The sequence below is a fragment of the Gymnoscopelus microlampas genome (genome assembly GCF_963454915.1).
Source record: "Gymnoscopelus microlampas genome assembly, chromosome: 10".
NCBI classification, from domain to species: domain Eukaryota; kingdom Metazoa; phylum Chordata; class Actinopteri; order Myctophiformes; family Myctophidae; genus Gymnoscopelus; species Gymnoscopelus microlampas.
The window spans coordinates 42,341,591-42,363,971 of record NC_139947.1 but is presented as its reverse complement, the minus strand read 5'-3'; the positions used below and the strand labels follow the sequence as shown (position 1 = coordinate 42,363,971).

The 22,381-nt window shown below is 44.9% G+C and overlaps 1 protein-coding gene across 3 annotated transcripts in view; it reads right to left on the bottom strand.

Annotated features, from left to right (window-relative positions):
- Positions 1-22,381, bottom strand: part of plxna2 (plexin A2) — a 211,741-nt gene that overhangs the window by 24,473 nt on the left and 164,887 nt on the right. For all 3 annotated transcript variants that reach the window (XR_014601560.1, XR_014601561.1, XM_084068097.1), the window contains exons 18-22: positions 17,622-17,861; positions 16,784-16,924; positions 15,910-16,144; positions 12,652-12,794; positions 9,497-9,765 (exon numbers count right to left, since the gene is read on the bottom strand). Coding sequence is in view for 1 of the 3 variants with exons in the window: in XM_084068097.1 (XP_083924223.1) it covers positions 9,497-9,765; positions 12,652-12,794; positions 15,910-16,144; positions 16,784-16,924; positions 17,622-17,861 (1,028 nt within the window). In the remaining 2 variants the exon portion in view is untranslated. The remainder of the gene's footprint in view (positions 1-9,496; positions 9,766-12,651; positions 12,795-15,909; positions 16,145-16,783; positions 16,925-17,621; positions 17,862-22,381) is intronic.

Genomic DNA, 22,381 nt, shown 5'->3' with positions numbered 1-22,381 from the left:
GTTTTTCTTCCAAAAAAAAAATGTCTTCCCCTCCATGTCTTGACTTCATCCATCACTCAATGCCAGACAACCCGAAACCCCCCACCTGAAACACGAGGAAGGCTCTAGCATGGACTGATAGAAGTTAGAGTTATTAGAGACAATAAAAGGCAAGGAGAAGAAAGAGAGAAGCCGAGATGAAGTGAAGCCCAAACAGACTGCTGGGAATGGTTAATAAGATAGATGAAAGGGTTACTACTGAGGAGGAGCGCACGTGGATCCACACACTCCGGTGAATACCAAGCATCCCTCCTGTAAAAAAAAAACTGCTCGGATACCATGCTAGCTTGCATGCTGAGACAACCGGAAAGACACTGGCCGCCCCTTTGCAAACCAAGTGACTCTCAACCGACGCACTCCATGAAATAAACAGCAGCATCCAGCTGTGTCGGCATGGCTTTGTGTTTTCCTACGAGCTAGAGTGAGCCAAGAGACATTAGCACTGTCATTACCACCACTAGCTTCCATCTGGATTCTACAAAAATCTAGCACACAAGTTCACCCATGATGCAAGGACAATGCTGCTCACATAACAGCAGCACGAAGGCTTGAACGTGACATGTCCCCTGGCCACAAAAATCCCCATCAGAAACCCTGTAGCATATGTTGAAACCCTGTAGAGGACACAAAGGTTAAGACCTTTGTGCCAGGACCCTCCCAATGTAGCTGGAAATGACTGTGATTACTAGGATGATAATGATGATAATATCATATATATGATCATGATGCCTTTACAGTCAACCACACCGAACCGTAAGTGGGGGGGTCGTAACGGCCAGGTATCAAAGAGAAGCCCGAAGGCTTCGGTCTCCTCTGAGCTGTGCAGGGATGGTTATACCTATTCATGCTTTGAATGAACCGAAAGGACATTACAACTATTATGGAGATAAGTGTGCTAACTTTGTGTTCGAAGGCTGTGAGCAACATTCAGGGAGAGGAAGCACAGCATCCCAGACGCGTCCTCAGGGCCACTGGAGGTTGCAATAGACCAGTAGACATTTTAACCCCCTTATACTTTCCATCTCCTCACTTTGGGGTAATAAGTGGTAAATAAAGCTTTTCTATGTCCTCTTTTCTCTCCGCACACACACGTACACGCACACACACACACACACACACACATACACACACACACACACACACACACACACACACACACACACAGAACTTGCTTTCAGCAGTGCCGCAGAGGTTATGCCGCGGTTTGTTTTGGTCTGAACAGAGAGGCTGTCACCCTGGCACGGAGGCTGTTTCTCCATGAATGAGACCGCCGGTCAGTCTTATTGGCAGCTCATTGTCAGGGTGGAGAGAGGGCCCTGTTGGAAGTGTGATGTGCCAGCAGGGGTGTGGGGGGCGTGGTGGGGGCTTGCGGCGGGGCGGTCTGAGGTGAAGATTAGTTCACCCTTTCTCAACTGAGGGATGAAAGAGAGAGAGAACGTGAGAGATAGGGAGAGAGAGCGAGAGAATGAGAGAGAGACAGAAGGAGAGAGAACTAGACATAGAGAGAGAAAGAGAGACAGACACGGCATTTCTGACAGTAGGCTACAGCTGAAGGGTATGCGCGGGCGTGCATGTGTGTGAGACTGTGCCTGTGGTACACGTTCCCTCTTCTTGACTCTTCTGTACACACAAACAAACACACACACACACACACATACACAGAGACACACACAGAACCTGCTACATCAAGTCTTCATCCTAGAAAATAATGAGCAGACACTATGTCTACTACCCCAGGCTATGTTTTCAAGCTGCATATTTCTCACAAATATATTTTTGTTTAAAAATAAATTGGAAAATACCCCAAATCCCTCTGTAATTGCCCTGTTAAATGAAGTTTTATTTAGATATGACAACGCAGATCCAAAGCTGGTATCTAACTGGGCATGATGCCACTTATGTGGTCGAGGCGTTATCCAGTCAGCTACCTGCCCCCCCCCCCCCCCCCCCCCCCCCCCCCCCCCAGCTTGTGAGACACTTGAGCGTGTTAATGGAAGCTATTAAGCATTTTAATAAGCTCAGCAACTCCTGGAGAAGGAAGTCAAATAAAGGTGTTTTAATGCTCGGGTCTGTGTTCGTTGAGTCCCCCTTAATATCTCTCCTGATGAACGTCGTTGGGAGAGTTCTCTCTCTATATGTCTTCTCACACACACACACACACACACACACACACACACACACACACGCGCGCACCTCCGCGGTCCACCCTTCCCTCTCTCTATTAATTGAGCCATGTTAATGACCATCAGGATTTCATTATCGCAAAGAGCTCTCAGAGGAAGGGGGTGGGGGGGCTTGCTTCCCACCTTCGTCTGCCTGTCATGCTAATGGTAAATAGGTAGACGACGACGCGGTGGTGGGGACGTAGATTAGCAGCAGAATGTCTTTCCATAGGACCTAACACCCCCCCCCCCCCCCTCTCCCCCTAGTTAATGCCCTGCTCTCTGTTGCTCTGCATGGGCGGGAATGCATGGGCGGGAATGTCATTAGTGAAGAGAAAAAAATAAACGCTGAGGAGGAAAGAATAATACTGAGGGCTCTGAGGAGCCTCAAGGTGATGGAGCCGATGTTGTGCGATTCCATTAAAAGAACATTAGACATAAAAGGGAAAGCGGCAGCCAGCAAAGGGAGGGAGAGAAACACTGGAGACGGACGTGTAGAATAGTTTAATGCAGCAAAGAGGAGCCTTTTTATGGCTGAATGTAATGAGCCGGACAGACAGACAGACAGACAGACAGACAGACAGACAGAGATGAATGCTATGTAAAGGACATAATGAGAAAGGGAGGATTTGGAACAAGGAGAGAAAGTTAGAGCGATTAGATAGTTCATTAACCATTTAAGTCGTTTAAAAAAAATAGAGGAAATAGCGTTGTTAGATTGTAGATCTGCTACTTTTGCTTTTGAAATCTTTTGAAAGTTCGGGAAATATTTTGAGAACATTTTTGCTAAATTTCGCCCAAAATAGGAACACCAGGTTGAAAGTGGTTAAAGACTCCGAGGGTTTGGATTCTATTTTGCGCATATACATTCCACTGAAGTGCAGATGGGAATGGAGAACATCAAAACACAGATATTTTTCTTAAAAAAAAATAAAGAAAAAAAAGCTTTCAGAGGAATGCCAGCATCTGTGAGCTATGACGACAAAGGGAAGAGAAACAATTAAATACCAACAGAGACTCTAGTGCTCTAGTGCTTCTCAGAGTGAACGCATTCACCCTTGTGATGCATGAAACCTGGCTGGCTGAATATATCATAGCATCTAAGCTACATAAAGAAGAACACATACTAGTATCTGCTTGTCCTTGCACTGGTGTAATAGACATGTGCTGAACAACTATAATCACACACACACACACACACACACACACACACACACACACACACACACACACACACACACACACACACACACACACACACACACACACACACACACACACACACACACACACACACACACAGCCTTCTGGCATCCAAACACATCCAGTCCGTCATTATAGTTCTGGGCGATGACAGGAGTCCATGTCTGCTGTCTGTGCTGTGCTCTTACTATTATAACGACTATTTCCTAGAATAATTGATTTCTTACCCTGCCCAGGGGCTGTTCATATTATATGCTTTCATTCAATGACATGCCATTTCTGGATGCAACGTTCTCACTAAGGAAATGCTAACAAATGCTAAATACCGGTAACAAATAAATATTGGTTTCAATGAATGCACATTTATGGACTACAGTAAGCCTGCTGAGAACTAAGACAGCGAATGAGCCTCATGTATAGTTGCCACTGTAACAGCAGCAGGAACCACGGAGAGAGGAGGTTTTATAACAGCACTATTAATGTAGTTAAAGCAACGATCATAACTGTATCTATAGTATAAAGGGTCCAAATATATGCATTGACAAGCTATATTGTCAGAAAATCTAACCCAGAAGACAGAATACATGTATAAACAATCATGGATGTTATGGAAAGGATCATGTTAATTTGTTAGCTTCTCAATTTACAAATGCTGCTGTTTGGCAGCAGACACTAAAGTCTCAGATATCAGAGCTTGGCACTTGAATGTACCTTAATGAGCATACTATAATCAGTCTGCGCAGTCAACTGCATTACCACCAGGCAACAATAATGTAACATGAAAAGAACAAGAATATCCTCTTTCTGCTGCTGGGACTTGGTAAATATAATGAGTAGCTTTGGTCTAAGCTGCCCTGGTATCTGACGGAGAAAACATTTTAACTACTTAAAAGCTACCATATAAAGAAAATTGCTTACCAACGACATCGTACTGGAAATTGTAGTTATAAAAGGACTAATTCACCCAAAAAGTGGCTTATTTTCTATCAATTACACACCCCACGAAACCTTGAATTCATGACGATTTCTTTGTTTTTGACGCATTCCTAAGCCAATAATTTGATGACCGGTGGAGCCTGTGATAGGAGACTCAATTTACCTGCATTTGAGTGTCCAGTCATCAAATTATTGACTTAGGAATGCAACAAAAACAAAAACAAAAATCATGAATTTAAGGCTTCATGGGATGTGTAATTGATAGAAAATAAAACATGTTTTGGATTAACTATTCCTTTGAGCTACTAGTTCCACTACTAGTAACTCACACAACTCATTTAAAGCAACCCATGTCAACAACTTATATCAACTTTCAAAAGATTTCAAAAGCAAAAGTAGCAGATCTACAATCTAACAACGCTATTTTCTCCATTTTTGAAAACGACTTAAATGGTTAATGAACTATCTAAGGCAGACATTATTCAAAGAGCACACATACTGTGTGCACGCAGCAGCATTGCTAATGCGCTCCCCCCTGGAACCTAAAAACACATTTACAAGCACAACAGCGAGTGTCCATATCACTGAATGTTTTCCTCTTCTCTCTCAAACACACACACACACACAACACACAACACACACACACACACACACACACACACACACACACACACACACACACACACACACACACACACACACAGTGAGAGCTGGTAAGGATAATGTGAAAAATGCGCTAGAGAGGCTTCTATTTACATGCTACTGGACTGGTACATTACAATTTCAGCAGAGGACAAAGACCCAGAAAATAGCCCTGCACAGTAAAATCCTGAGTATTAATTTGTCTCTGAGAGTGTACAAATGGAATCAAACGTATATATGGGTCCATTTGGTTACATTATAATTTGGATAAATGAACACTGTCCCTCCTTCCTCCCTAATAAGTCCGCCCTCCTTTGATCTACTAGCACCATTATTATTATCATGATTATGATTACGATAATGATGGTGATTAATATTATCAGTGGTAGCACTCATATTGCGGTGGTTATTGTGATCATCTCTTGTGCATCGATTTCTATCCTTCCTTTTTCTTTCGTATTTTCCCTCCGTTGTGTCCTTTTCGTCACCCCTTTCCCACTTATATCCCCCCCCCTCTCCCCTCCCCCCGCTATTGTGCACTCTGGTGTGTGTGGCATGCCACTCCATTTTTGCAGTGGAGCTCACTGGAGGTGGGCTCAGTGATTAAGGGCCCCTTCGCCATTGTGTTCCCACGTCACCACCATGTGAGGGTAGGGTGGGGTACCCCACCCTCGCACTTCATGTACACTGGGTGACACTCCACAAAAACACAGTATACAGAGAACACACACACACACACACACACACACACACACACACACACACACACACACACACACACACACACACACACACACACACACACACACACACACACACACACACACACTGATATAAATAGAAGCACACATACACACAATGGAACCCACATAGCCTGCTTATTTCTATCACTCACTCCAAATAATATGTATACTGTATAAGAACAGGGCCAAGGCACACATTAGCTCTGCATTCATATTTCAGGACACAGAGGACACGATACAACACTAAAACACTGGGACAGATGGAACTATTTTTGTATACATGTAAGCTGTTTGCGCGGTAACGTGTTTTTCCTTAAAGGTATTTTTTGCCGGCTCGTTGGCATGTTCTACTCCAGAGGGAGGCATTCTTTCTTTACGCGGAGAGAGTGGCGGCAGAAGTTCATTAAGACAGAATGTCGACAGTATATCTTGGGATGCACTCTCAACCCGCTGTAATATGAATGAGAGCAGGAAGTGGGCCGAATGACCCAGAGAACCCTTCCTGTACTGCATGCTCGCTCTCTGCTCAGGCCTTGTAAACCTGGTCCAGGGACTGGAAGCTCACAAATAATGCATGGACATCGCAGCTTCTCAGAGCGGCTGTGAGACACTATACACTGGATTCTACTATAGCCAACATGGTTTGGTTTACTGACAGGTCATCAGAATGTTGTCGACTGCATAAGACACACACACACACACACACACACACACACACACACACACACACACACGCACCATGACACAAGACACACTGCTAATTAAGACCGTACCAGAGTGTCTTGTGTCGTGTGTGTGTGTGTGTGTGTGTGTGTGTGTGTGTGTGTGTGTGGCTTGTAGACAAACAAAATGCAAGCATTTCACAATCCTATTATTAGTGATAATGGAGTGAGCAGAGGTGAACTGAAAGACAACAACAGGGAAAATGGCAACAAAGCGCAGTCCAACACCCTCACCCCTGTGCCCCGCACAAACACATTTACAAGAGAAAGAGAGAGAGAGAGAGAGAGAGATAGATAGAGAGAGAGGCTTGGTGTATGAGTCAGCTGGTTGGTGCTGTCAGCTTTCCTCTAAACAGGCATCGTGAGGACAACAGCAGGCAAAGGACCATGTCAAATCGATAATCCCTTGCATTCTTCGGCACCAAACGTGGAGCGTAATCTAAAAACTATGGGATACTTAGGCCCCGCAGGCCGCGGTGCTAACTGCAGGACCTGAGGATTACACACCACTGTGTTCCCAATGGTGAAGGATATTGAAAACTTGGGCTGACGTGGGGTTCCCGCTGGTACGTGAAATGACAGCTTAATCCAGGTCCATTTGTCGCCGCACGAGCCCTTTCTCCCGCACCTCCCTCTCTCTCTCTTCTCTGCTCGCCCCACCTATTGTGTCTTGTATTTATTTACTTCGGCTATTAATGACGGTCTTTATAAAAGAGAGAAAGCGAGGAAAATTAGCATGAGAATAAAGCCTCTGCCTGAAAGGACAGCGGCTGCCTCTGTATCCTGCTCTCTTTCTTTTCCTCATACATACGTACAGCATATTAACAGGCAAACACACCAATCACGCACGCACGCACGCACGCACGCACGCACGCACGCACGCACGCACGCACGCACGCACGCACGCACACACGCACACACGCACACACACACACACACACACACACACACACACCTGTACTTGTGAGGACTTCAAGTGATTTCCATTGACTGTCTGCAATCATTATTCTAAAGCCACCCTTAACCATCACAACTACATGCCTAAAATTTTAACGAATCTTAATCTAACTCAAATTCTAGCCAAAACACTAAGCGCTAACAGCCTCTTGCAAAGTGATGAGCAGCAAAACGTCCTCACGTAAAACTCCTCATCTTGATGTCCTTGTGAGGACATTAAGGTTCTCACAATGATAGCAGTGCAAATACACACATACAGTAAACACCAAAGGCAAGTGTACGTGCAGACAAATAATGTACACACACACGCACAACAAATGCAAGTGTGTACACGCAAACACACAAACACCAAAGGCAAGTGAGTTTCGGTGTCCTCAGGAAGCCGGTTCACAGGAGCATTTTGCTCTGCATATTTTGATTTGTCAATGGTTTGACATGGCTTAACCTGTTCCTGCGCTTACAGGGCCACTAATGGAGCGAAGGACACTTGGATAGGAACTTTGTCTGGTACTTAAACATTTAGCACGTCTCCTGAAGTCCCTCGGAAAAGAATGAACATCGGGGGCAACGAGAGACAGAGAGAGAAGAGAATAGTTAAGTTGAACCATATGCTGAATGTTTCATAAGGAGGATAAGCAAGAGTGACAGTGGCGGGGTATACAGAGAGTTGGAGAGAGAGGGAGATAGCGAGAGAGAGCTATAGCAGAGGGGACACAGGACAAAGAAGGAAAAAAAACACTTTCCCTATTCTCTGCAGGGAATTTAAAGCATGTTTCTCGTCCGGGGACGACTGACGACTGGATGCAACTTAGCTCAACATACAGGAGCAGCAGCACTCATTACCGGCTGTACTGCGCCAATTGTATAGATGGGCACCAAAAAAAAGAAAAAAGAAAAATAACTGTATGCATCCACCCACCAGTGGAAAGATGCATGTAGAGTGCCAACCCAAGCCCTATCCATCTGTCTGTATCAATCAACATCCTCCTACCACCTCCACGGAGAAAGACCACACAGGAAAGGGACTGCTATTAATACTTTCTCATGGCAACTTCGAGATGGGTGGAGATGTGAGGGTCAAAATGTGCATGCATGAAGATGTTCTTATACAGTATTTATGTGGTATACATCAACACAAATTTCTTTCAAATCTCTTGAGTTCACACTATATGTTTGTGTGAGCGTGTGGTTGGGGATGTCTGTTGGTGTAACTTACAATACAGTAGCATACTGTATGTTTGTACCTTTGTAACTGGGTATAGGCAATATATTCTTTCTCAGTTCTATTTCTTTCACTTAGTAAATCATTAACCTTTTTTTCGATTAATGCTTTTCAGTTTTGGACAAATACATATTTAAAAGAATGTTAAACAGGCGTAAATGGTACATCAATTCTTAATGAAGGAGGACCTATTTTCGGTATCTCTCGTTCTCTCTATATATACTGTATATACATACTGTATATTACGGAGCCCCTACATTTTAGAGGTAGCTTTATTTTGAAAAGTGTTGTTTTTTAGTTTTTTTTCAGGGTTGGGTTTTCATTAAGGGTTACAAAAACATTACGTGTGGCTGTCTTTGCATTAATTGATTAGAGAGAGCACTAATGAGCTCATAACGAGTTTGACACTTTTATGGCCCAATCAATCAACTCAGCTCACAATCCCTTAGAAGTTCAAAGGGATCAATTAACGGTTTTAATGTAACAGAAAACCACCTCCTAGGGAACAGTTTTTCCAAGCTAAATTTGATTTAATCATGAGCTCTGTCTGAAATTAACATTAGCTTTACATGTGTTTGTTTTTTAATACAATTTCTATGCAATTGTCTTCATTAGACAATGCGAGGAGGGTATAGACATAGGGGATGACACAGCCTATGAAGAATCCGTACTAAACTGATTGTTTGGGTCATTTCACTCCAAGTAAACTGGACACACTGATAGCATTTGGATGTGGTAGTAGTTGGTTCCTTGAATCCGGGAGACAAGTTTCCTCCTCGGTGACTGTACATAAACTAAATTGAACTGAGCCCTGCCACTTCAAAGCCATGCTTCCCAGCAGCGTTCGCCTCGAAGCCACGCCGTTCTCACCTGCGCAGCAGCAGCTTGGGGTGGTTCTTGCTCTCCAGGTTGCGGTCGATGAGGTCAGACAGCAGGTGCTTGAGGACGTCTGTGGCGTACTCCAGCCGGCCCTGCAGCGCCGTCATGATGAGCGAGGCCACGTTGCCGCGGTCCCTCATGGAGAAGGAGCGCTGCATCTCCAGTGTGCGGATGAAGGTGAGCAGGAACACCTTGTTGTTGATGAGCTGGCCGAACTGCTTCAGGGCCTTCTCCACGTTCAGCTGGCCGTTGCCAGACACCTGGACATACCGCGGATTCAGGGACAAAACAGGAGAAAATGATGTAAGGGCAGCACAATATTACACATAATTACACACTATATAATCGTACAGTCTTAGGGTTAATTCAGACTGCTGCAATTCGTCTGGTATGTTCTGATGCTTAACTTATGCTCCATCATACGACGGTGTCATGTGTCAAAAGTAGTAGATTGTGACCTTGTAGATCGGCTATTTCAGGTGTTCGACACCAGTGTCTGGGTAGCTCAGTTGGTAACGCACTCGCTTTTGGACCACAAGGTTCAATCCCGGGCACCGCCAACTCAGCGTAGCGCGGCCAGGGTAACTACGTTGTGCAATACTGTAAGCACTGGAAGCTAATGTTAGGTGTTGGGCTCCACCTCAGCAATCCATCTCCAAGGGGTCTAGCGCAATGAAACGGGGATAGACTCCTGCGTTCTTGGCTGATATAGACAATAAGCCTTGCCGACCTACTTACTCATTTATATGATGAAGTATAAATCAGGCTTAAAACGGTTTCGTCTTGTTGCGAATCTTTGGTCTTAACTAGGTTTACTTAGTCGTTTTTGTTTCTCAGGCTTTTCTTGTCTTTATTGATAGTCCACAGAGTAGATAAAGGAATCAGGGAGAGATAGTCGGGGAGTTACATGCAGCAAGGGAATCGAACCTGGCACTCGCTGTCAGGCATCAGAGCCTATGTGGTACACACCTTACTCGGCTATCGGGCCCCTTAAACTCACTTTTACAGTGTATAATAGTTTATCAGACTATTCAAAATTAATTTAGAAGACACTGGTGCAATGTCAAATCAGTCTGTGTACCACTGTGCTCTGACCGTCCGGTGCGTTATCCTAGTTGTCTATAAACTCAGTTTGCTTAATTTATGTATTCATGCCACAAAATGTTTTCGGCCATCTGGTCTTAATTAGTGTGTCAGATGTTAAATCAGCCACCGATCATAACAGTTCTTTGGTTGTAAAGTTAGACTATATTTTTGTAAGTGCTAAAAAACAGTGAAAATTGTGCAAAAATGTTGTTGTTTGTCAATATCATGCAACAGATAATACATTAATGGGTAATGATAATTATCAGGAGATGAATAATGTATTCTGCTGTTGAATTGGTTTCTTGACCTTGCCTGACACAAAGCAAGGATATTTTCTCTTCCATGCAGTGCAAAAGCAGACAACACTCCAAGTACTAAGAAGAATTGAGAGGATATACACTACAGTATTGATCAATGACTGGCTCAGGTCCGTTTAACTTGCCTAAAACACAAACTGCTTTGATTCTGTCTGCTTTCTCTGTCAGTAGGCATTACGTTCTGTGAAATGATGGATATTTTCATTTTAAAACAATTTGACAAAACATACCAAAAAATATAGTGCTCACACAGAGCTTAGATGAACGTGGACATGTAGACAGTGAGAGAGAGAGAGAGAGCAGTTGACCCTGACCTCGACCGTCAGTACAAACTAACCATGCTCAGTAAAGCTGTCGCATCCTGACTCACAGTATAAAAGGTTGACCCCTATCACACTGCATCTCTCTATCCCTGAAGTGCCCACTCCGTGTCTTATAAAAACAACCCATTTCCCAGCAGGGCACAGTAAAAAAAAATCACTCTGAGAGTGTAAAAAAGTACACAATCTCAGAGTGAAATTAACCATCAGGATTTCACTGTGCAACGGCCTCTCCCATAAAAAAAATGGAACGAGGGGGTTGGGTGCGGAGGGGGGTTAACCAGCCAGTATTACTTTCCCCAGTGGAGGAACCCACAGGCCTGCCAGAGTGTGGGGTATTATTCAGCTCATTTCCCCTCATACTCCTTCCACTGGTGGATGAAATAGCCACGCTTTGGGAGCCTGTTCTTCTGCACCCTGTTTTCCATGGGGGACTGTGCATGAGGTGTGTGTTGCTACGTTGTGCGCTTGTGTGTGTGTGTGTGTGTGTGTGTGTGTGTGTGTGTGTGTGTGTGTGTGTGTGTGTGTGTGTGTGTGTGTGTGTGTGTGTGTGTGTGTGTGTGTGTGTGTGTGTGTGTGTGTGTGTGTGTGTGTGTGTGTGTGTGTGTGCGTGCGTGCCCAGAGAGGTAGAGAGGCTGAGCGGCACATCGGTAGCCTTCTACCCTCGGGCGCTGTGCCAGTTATGGAGGTTATACCGCAGCGATGCGAGGAGAGTGGCATGGACAGACGCATCTCTCTCTCTCCCCTACTCACACACACACACACATACACACTTCCCCTTTCTGCAGCATGTCTACCCCCATTATTTCCTCTCCATTTCTGTGTCTGTACTCATCTCTGTCTCTCTGGTACAGCGCTGTCAGTGGTGGAAGAAGTACTCAAGACTTTTATTTAAGTAAATGTAGCAATACCACAATGTAGAAATACCCTGCATTCAAACTTTTACTTGAGTAAAAGTCCAAAAGTATTGGCATTAAAACATACCCTGTACCAAACGTAAAGGAAATCATCATGCAGAAAGGCCCATTTCATAATCATATTATCGGATTGTAATTATGTGGTCTCAAGATGTAAAGCATCTTGAGACCGCTTGTTTCGAATTGGCAAATTGGCACTAAAATAAATTGAACTGAATTCATGTATTAATCACCTTAAATGTTGCAGCTGGTAAAGGTGGTGCTGATTTTAATTCCTTTATGTACTGCTTGTACAACTAGTAACTAAATCTGGCAAATAAGTGTAGTGGATTAAAAAGTACAATATTTGCTGGGTGCAGTATAAAATACCGCAAAAATGCAACACTCAAATAAAGTAAAAGTACCTCAAAACTGTAGTTAAGTACAGTACTTGAGTAAAATAATTGTGTTACTTTCCACCACCGAGTACAGTACAGTACAGTGTATATATACACAGTATGCTGTACCTCCAGCTCTCTGAGCACAGGATGGTCCTCGATGCCGGGGAAGAGGACCCTCATGGCGTAGGTCCGGTAGTCCAGGTGAGGGATGCCTGCTCGGTCCAGATCACTGGTCAGCTCATTGATGTCTGTCTGCAGCTCTGCAAAGGCTGGGGAGAAACAACACACAGGTTAATGCATGAGGAAAGAAAGAAAGAAAGAAAGAAAGAAAGAAAGAAAGAAAGAAAGAAAGCTTGAGGGAGAGGGAGGAGTTGAGACAGCATAAAAAAGCCATCTTTAATCCCTGGGGAGCAGAATGGGAGAACCCAACTTTATCTTCACAGTGTTTACTACCGTTGTGATAAAGCTGACAGTTAAAGCCTGAGATAGTCTTCATGTCAAAAAAACTCAATATTTCACAGCTCTAAAGAAAAAAAAAATCACACACACACACACACACACACACACACACCTCTCTTCTCACTCATTTTTATCTTCTGGACAGTAAATTGGCTGTAGCTGGGGCCCTGAAGAGTGTGTGTGTGTGTGTGTGTGTGTGTGTGTGTGTGTGTGAGAGAGAGAGAGAGAGAGAGAGATCTGGGTGTGAGACTGCAGGTGAGCTGTAGTTAATTGGCTCCATCCTGATGGAGTGCTGCTCCGGCCCACAGCTCTGTAAATGTGCTATTGTGCCCTGGGGGAGACTCCCTGTCTGCTCGCTATCACAGCAGCACCAGCAGTCCCCCTGTACCCCCTACTGCCCCACCCCCAATCCACACACACACACACACACACACACACACACACACACACACACACACACACACACACACACACACACACACACACACACACACACACACACACACACACACACACACACACACACACACACACACACACACACACACACACACACACACACACACACACACACACACACACACACACACGTATTAGAGACCCAGGAGCCCCTCTAAATCTACCCCTCGGGGCAGTATAATGCTGGCAACCACTAATGGGCAAAACATTCATCTTATTTCCCTGTCTGTCTGTCTGTCTGACTCATCTATCGTGTCTGGCTGTCTGTCTTGTCAGTAGGTCTGTGTGTCTGGGGACTTGGTGTGTGTAAGGTGCATAGCTCACGCTGTAAGGGGGGGGTCAGTAACTGGCCATTTTAACAAGGTCCTCTCTGATGGATGAACCCCTCGGGAGCCCAACACAAGCCCTGCTGATGCTGCTCTTACGCTGGCCCGCTGGCTACGATGAGACCCTCTGCCATAGCGCCAAAGGCCAATCAGCAGTGTGCATTTCAGAGCATACATGTGTATTGTTCTATAACTCAAGTGGATGGCAGAGACCACACCGCAACGATAACGATGACAGTGATGAACGATACAGATATACTTATATAGTTATACTGTAGTTATAGTTATAGTAATAGTGCTTGGTGTGGACAGGCTTTAACTGAACAGTGGGCTGTCTCTAACCTGATGCTTAGAGAGAGTGGGGCCAGAGGTCAAGTCAAGGCTGCCTGCTGTCGTCCTGCGTAGAGGGATCAAAGGTCATGTCAGGTGGGGAAACCTGCCATGCCACCTCTTCACCCAGGGTCATATGAGAGCTGATTGTGTACTGTGTGTGTGCACACACTCATGCATAAAATACAGCTGTACTGTATTACTTGTTTGTTACAGTAATGACCCATGAGGCTGTTAATGATATCTTGCCTTATCTGGTACACAAGTCCACAACTGTACACCCACACACACCCACACACTCTACTCTTACTCAACAGACATGCGCTCCGAACAGCAACCTTGGCCCGAACGGGCATTGTACTATAAACGGAATAAACATGATCTCTTACTGGTATGCCTGTGTATTTTCCATGTTGTATGCTTCTAATGTCGTGAGGAACACAATACATTGCATGTGTGTACACACTTGGTACATTCAGTGAATGACAATACGGGTCATGTGCAGGGCAAAGTGACAGAATCTGTGCGTTAGGCTGTGCACCAAAATGACTCACTGACCCAGATTTAGGACTATCTCAACTGCATTATTCAAAACACACACACAATCTGTAATTCGGTGAAGCAGTATGTAGAAATATCCATTTCTTTCTCTCACATGATTACGCCATGCACCAGTGAACCTCATTCACCATCTCATTCATCTGGTGCACGATGGACCAGCTCCTATCATCATTAACTCCAAATGGAAATTCCAGCCAAGCGATGGAGGCCCATTACGGCCATTGCTGTGGTACTTTGAAGTCAATCGATGGGCTTAGTGTGAAGTCCCCCGTATGGCTCTGCACTTAATCACACGATGCCTAGAGTCCCTTTTCTAGGGCGAACATTCGGTGAAAATAGCCAATTTACAAGCTCACAAACGTCTTGCAACGCGACACATTGTGAGCTTGTAGATTGACTATTTTGGCACAAGAGATTTGGTGTCGAAGGAAAAAAGGAGCGTACCTCGTATAGACCCCTGCGGGACCTCAGTCATGTAAGCATATAGGGTTTGGTTAAAAGTCAATGTGCCTGATTCACTAAGCTGGTCGTAAATAACGTGTAAATGAAGTGACTAAAGGAGGGTGTATTTTCTCTAAGCAAAAAGGGACGCGCAATTCATAAAGAGGTGTGTAAATCCCTCAAATGTGCGGATCACAGGTGTCATGATGAATCCGGACGGCTGTCAGTTGATTGTAAAATCTCAAGCGCGTTCCCGAGAAGTTCATTTGCATTGTTCCACGCCACATTTCACACCATAAAAGGCAACAGGAAATGAAATATTCAACTTCAACTTCACCGTGCTGAAGAAGTTCAACTTAATCTCTCGTCAAAAAATACAGATCGGCGTCACATCGGCTTGTCAACTCTGTCTGGAAGCGAGTCCCACGATTGCACGATGGATCAGCTGAACGTAATGTTCTCATGTGTAATGAGAATAAAAAGGTTTACAACGTTTAACCATCAAATAATAGGATCTGTTCTGGACACAGCTATATTTCAGAAAATATAGCTATATTTCAGAATCCTTCCTTGTCAGATGGTAAGACATGCGTTCATATGATGTGGTCAATAATATTATAAATGAATCGCGCAACATTGGAGTTGGCATGATGAAAGTCAAATAGGCAAAACTGTGGCCACACGGCGCCGAGGGATCTAATAACTTGGCTCTAAATGCATACATTCCTTTACAGTACGTTCAAAATATGGGCGTAAACAGCTTAGTGAATCGGGCCCAATGGGTCTTCTGTTGCCGTATGCCACTGACCTTCCTTGCACTCCAGGGCGACTCTCGACTCCAGGTTGTCCATCTGCATCTGCAGGCGCTTGAGCGTGAGGTCGTTCTCACGTGACTTGCGCTTGTAGGCGATGAGGACGAGAATGACGATGATGAGGAGGAGGCCTCCGCCAGCAGCGATGCTAACGATGGCCGGCAGGGTGAGCAGACTGTCAGACAGGATGTGGACTGCGCCAGGAGACACATGGAGACCGCCGACCTGAACCTGAAGACAGGAATACACACACATACACACACACACACACACACACACACACACACACACGGTGTGATTCTCCCATTGCTAGGAATGTATGTCAATGACAATGATGATACAAGCAAAGACTTCCAATATATACATTATTTACGAATGCACTGAAAACGACACAGTTTGCAAACACATACACTATAGCCGCCTACACATCGTTGTTGACCAAGTTGTGGGTCTGGGGCATGCACTCAATAAGTGAGCCGGCAACAAGAAATAATTGCCGTGGATGTTTGCCGAACCCTGACAGCTGGAGTACAGTCACGCTGCTACGCTTTTGACCCCCCCACCTTCGAATGAATGAGCAATGATGAGAGTGAAAAAATAATGGAGTTTACAGGTCAAACGCTACAGAGAAGGAAATCACAAACACATATGGATGGATAGCGAGAGAAGGAGGGTTAGAGACAGACAGACAGACAGACAGAACATAAAATTGCAAATGTCAAACTGAGACGTGAATGAATGAATTAAACTTTCAAAACTATCAAAACAATTACACAGCAAAAGAAAGAAAAGGGAGAAAAAAGCAGAATGACAGACAGACAGACAGACAGACAGACAGACAGACAGACAGACAGACAGACAGAGACTAACCATGACTTTGTATTGTCCAGTGAGGTTGGGTGGCTCACACAGCAGCTGGCTTTCAGACACAGTGACAGCGCAGGGGGTCTCTCCTATCAACACTGTGTAGTTGAGCCTTCCCCCGGATGCTGGGGGGACCAGGTTTCTGCCCTGTGGGTACACAAAGATGGGGGGCAGGCAGAGTAGGAGGTAAGCTCAGATATATACAGTAAACCCCCCCCCCCACACACACACACACAAACACACACACACACCCCTTCCATAGTGCCGCTCAGGGAATAATCTGCTCCTACAAACACAATATGTCACCCTAAACAGACTTGAAATTGGAACCCTGTGTTGTGGCACAGCTGTGTCCATAGTACGATCCCCCACTGTGATCAAATAGAATGACGTCACTATCATTACCCAGTGAGTGATCCTCTGGATTAAAGAATTAGACCAGTGGTTCTCAACCTTTTTTTGAGCTCTGGACAACTAGCATATTTTGAACAATCAACCAATCAACAATCAACAAACAACCCCAATATGTATTTAGTACTGTATATACTGTAACAAGGCATTCATTTCTATTTTTTAAATTTAACATGAACGATCTTACACTTAGATTTATACTTAGTTGCATTGCGGTGGTGAGCACCGAAAATAGCAGATCTGATATTTTCGGTGTAAAACACCAAAGTATATTAAGCCCTTAACAGCCATTATTTCATTGCAAGCTTTTTTCACACTACAAGTGAAGTAAATGAGGATCCCTGAAACGTTTTTTGTTTTAGTTGTTTTTGCAAGTAAGATGCTAAAACTGAAAATAAATAAAATAAAATAAAATAAATGTGTTCCCCTGTACCTTGAGAATTATAGGCGAGCCTGGTTTCTGTTCCAGGACGCCGTTGGTGTTTAGGGGCTCAAAGTACGGGTTGGGGTAGTACAGGAAGTTGGTGTTGTTGAAGATCAGCAGTGCCTGCACGTTGTTGAAGATGAAACCAAACTCATCGGCATGCTTGACCGTGTCTAATCCTGGGTGGTACTCTGCCATCAGGGAAGGAGCGAAGCAACTCATAGTGGTAGTGTTGAGCACTTTACACACCTGGCAGAAGGAAGAGACAGAGAGAGATGGTGAAAAAGAGAGAAAAGAAAGGTAGAAGAAAATAATTTAGGGGAGAGAGAGAGAGAGAGAACATGTTAGAGAGAAAATCCAGGTTTTAAGATGCTTTTGGGGATGCACTCTGTCTGTGCAACACGCTCTGCCAACCTAAGCGCCCCGAAATGAAACATGAAACGTGAGCCAGTCGAGCGGGAGGGGCTTAGACGTTACAGTTGCTTTGGATGGCGGTCCTCTTTTCCATCTGCTTCTAAAATAAAACACCCAGTCAGAGTTACCCTCTCATGTCCTGGTTATTACAACCCAGGGGTGTGCTGTTTCTTAATGCGCATCGGCACCGGCGTAAACCCTGCACCGTCAAGCGTGCAGCACTGCCAATAATGTGCATGTTAAAGCCCTTCTTTCCTCACAGGAGGGGAAAGGAGAACAATGGTTTTACTGGGCTGTCATTAAAGCTGACTTTATTGAGGAGGAAACCCAGGTCCATAAAAATCAGGGGATAAACTGCTTTCTCTGACAAAAGGCTAGGAGGAATTCCAACCGCAAGGCAAAACCCGTTTCTCCCATAGAATGAAAGTGAACGGGGAAGCTGCCGCGCTGACGGATCGGAGCAACGTGTGCCTGTGGCCCCTGAGGGCTACACGTGACCCCTGGTGTGACTATTGTCATGGCAGACCTCGGAACAGTTTGCTGCGGATTGGAGAAATGGTGCGCCTGTCAAATTCTGCATGTTACGTTTGTGACATTCACCGTCGGTCTGCACATTCACCCGCCAATCTACAAGTGCACAATAAGTCTCAGCGTGATGTGCTGTGAGCCTGTAGATCTGCTATTTTAAATAGGGAATAGTGTCTTTGTTATCGTTTTGGAGCAGAGAGGCCAGCCTTCCATCAAACAGCCCCCAGTCCTCAGAGAAGCAGCTCTAAACGGATGGGAGGGGGTGGTGGGGGTGAAAGAGAGGATTGATCGCCACCCCGGCAGGGTTGCAGTATCTCTACCTCTTCTTTCCCTCCCAGCTCTCTCTCTCTCTCTGGGGATGTAACTTAATTAGAGGTAAACAGCATCAAAGCAGCCGAACGGTAGCAACCAGCACACCTCCTACATATATACATGTTAGTAGACCTGCTGTCAGAACCAAGCCGAGCAGATTGATGGCGACTCATTCAGCTCTCACTGAATGAGTGGAGAAGTTGGGTGGGGGGTTCTTTGGTAAACCAGTAAGCACACATGCACATGTACATGTGCGTGTGTGCGTGTAGCATCCATACTTTACATGAGATCACCGCAGTATTTGCCCCTTTAAAATGGATAGTGTCGGATAGTGTCAGCTGATACCTTTCCTCCCCAAATTTAAGCGTGTACATTGAGAAATCGGGTTGCACGCAGGATGTCACTGTAACCTGAAATTGACAAAAATGCTTTTGTCAATTTCCATCTTCCTTCTCTTAAGGTAAGATGAGATACGATACACCGCAACAGCAGTAAGCGTGAAACAGGAACTGTATGTATATGCCTACTTCTTTAGCCGTCATTTTTAATAAGCTCTCTTCCCCTGATCAGCAGATGGGAATAAATGGCTGATTGCATTTGAGAGAGAAACCTCAAGTTCTGATATGGCCTGTTATCCTGCTGTTGGAACGGTGACATGTAATACCAGACAATCCCAGATGCTGTGGCAGCATCCTCCCTGCCTGTCATGTTTGGAATGGCGAAGACATTTGCAAATCAACTACAGCTCTGACTACCATCTGCTGTGTGTGTGTGTGTGTGTGTGTGTGTGTGTGTGTGTGTGTGTGTGTGTGTGTGTGTGTGTGTGTGTGTGTGTGTGTGTGTGTGTGTGTGTGTGTGTGTGTGTGTGTGTGTGTGTGTGTGTGTGTGAGAGAGACACACACACAGCGTGTGCATGTTTCTCCTGTTTTACCATGGTCCTCAATCAACACTCTCTTCTCTTCTCTCTCTCTCTGCCCCCCCCCCTCTCTCTCTCTCTCTGTCTCTCTTCCTTAAATCAATTCCTTCCTTTACTGAATCGTGTCAAACAGTAAAGCAGCTCATCATGTTAGAATGTTGGTGGTGGTGTGTGGCAGTGTTTCTGATTGTTGTGAATCAGAAGCCCAGGGTGGGTATGAATACGTAGTTATGGATTAATGGAGGTATGGTGGTTACTGGTGGAAAAAATAGCGGGTATGTGGGTTCCACTGAAGGCATGTGTGTTAATATAACTCAGAGAGTCTTTAATTTTGTTTACCCCTTTTTCTCCCCAATAGCTAGATAGGTACTTTACAACTGCGCCAACCTACCTGTCAACCATGCTGTTAGAATTAGGAATGAATCATTGGACTATCTGCTGGCAAACAACCATGGACTTAACCATCAAGGAGAAACAGACTGAGAACTTTCTTAAAAGACTGAAGTTGCTTTAGATTAGGATCCCTCTTCTCTGGACTGAATAGCCCACAACATAATGAGTGTAACACTTGAAATGTACTAATTTAATGTAAATGTGATGCCCAAAATGACCTGCCTGATTTTAAAACTGCGCCAACCGAGTACCCCTGGGGAGTGTACAGTGACCGAATCTTTGTTACATTTGTACTGAGTTATAAATGATTCAATTAACAATGATTTTACTGTGGAGTGGCTCAGCTGGTTAGTGCAACGTGACAAGCCGAGTTTGAATCCGACCCCCCGTCTTGTCTCACATGTCTCTCCTCACTTTGCCCGGTGTCTCTAAGCTTTGCTATCCAAAACATTTAGCATAAAAATGACAGAAAAAAAGAAAAAGAGAGAAAAAGAGCAAGAAATTCAATTTGCGTTTATTGTATTTGTAAATAAAGCTCGAATGTATTTTTCCTCAAGGTACTTGACAACTGAGCAAGTCGAGCAACACACTAGTTTGATGACATCAAAATAATGATACAAAATGATTATGTATTCGTGGAAAGCAACCCCAAGTCCTCTATCTCAGGCAGATCGATTATAAAAATAAATACAAATTGTGCACTACTAGCAGCCAACACAGCACAGCAGTACAGCTGTTCCTTTAGGCTATGTGGAGAAAGGAGCAGTAGTGCTCGGCAATGATAAAGTGACTTAAGGTCAACAGATAGAGGAAATAATTGGAATCATGCCCTATCCTGTCGTCTTTATCTAGAGTTGGATGGACCCATGGTATTGTAAGGCACAAACGCTCCAACCCCTCTAGCTGAATTCATTATGAGGATCCACTGTGCTGCTGCCCACTCAACCACTCAGAGGTCTTTGGCCAGGGTAGTAGAGAGAGAGAGAGAGAGAGAGAGAGAGAGAGAGAGAGAGAGAGAGAGAGAGAGAGAGAGAGAGAGAGAGAGAGAGAGAGAGAGAGAGAGAGAGAGAGAGAGAGAGAGAGAGAGAGAGAGAGAGAGAGAGAGAGAGAGAGAGAGACAGACAGACAGACAGACAGACAGACAGACAGACAGAGAGAGAGAGAGAGAGAGAGAGAGAGAGAGAGAGAGAGAGAGAGAGAGAGAGAGAGAGAGACAGACAGACAGACAGACAGACAGACAGACAGACAGACAGACAGACAGACAGACAGAGAGAAATAGAGAGAGAGAGACAGACAGACAGACAGACAGACAGACAGACAGACAGAGAAATAGAGAGAGAGACAGACAGACAGACAGACAGACAGACAGACAGACAGACAGACAGACAGACAGACAGACAGACAGACAGACAGACAGACAGACAGACAGACAGACAGACAGAGAGAGAGAGAGAGACAGACAGACAGACAGACAGACAGACAGACAGACAGACAGACAGACAGACAGACACAGAGAGAAATAGAGAGAGAGAGAAAGAGAGAGAGAGAGAGAGAGAGAGAGAGAGAGAGAGAGAGAGAGAGAGAGAGAGAAAGAGAGCTGAGAGAGAGAGAGAGAGAGAGAGAGAGAGAGAGAGAGAGAGAGAGAGAGAGAGAGAGAGAGAGAGAGAGAGAGAAAGAGAGCTGAGAATGAAGACGAGGGGATGAGACAAGGGCTTTGCGTAGGAGAGCTATGAAGGGTCACAGAGTCAAAGGTCAGCCATTGGCTGATCTTGTAAGTACTCCTACACTGTATCTGGGTTTCCGGCATGCCTGCTGTTCAGACCAACTGTTAGCCCAGGCATTATGTCTATAAGTTCAACACCAATGCTGATCCTTCCATGAGCTCAATGCCACATTGTAACTAGCAGAGAGTTCCCCACGTCCCATGCTTTTCAGCGTATCTCCTCTCATACTGAACACGGTGGTGAAGAAAGAAAAATAATCTCCCACTTAATGTGAACCATCCTCGGTTGAGCGCTGCTTCGCCTGTTGAATGATGCCCACAACACGTAACACGTAATGGGTGCAACACAGACCCCCGGAAATGGATATTATGCAAGAGATAAGAGAAATAAACCTGGAGACCGGACGCCACTCAAGAGGAGGCAAAATGGAACCGCGGGGGTTTATGTATGTATGTATGATGTTCCAGAAGCCACTCCTGATG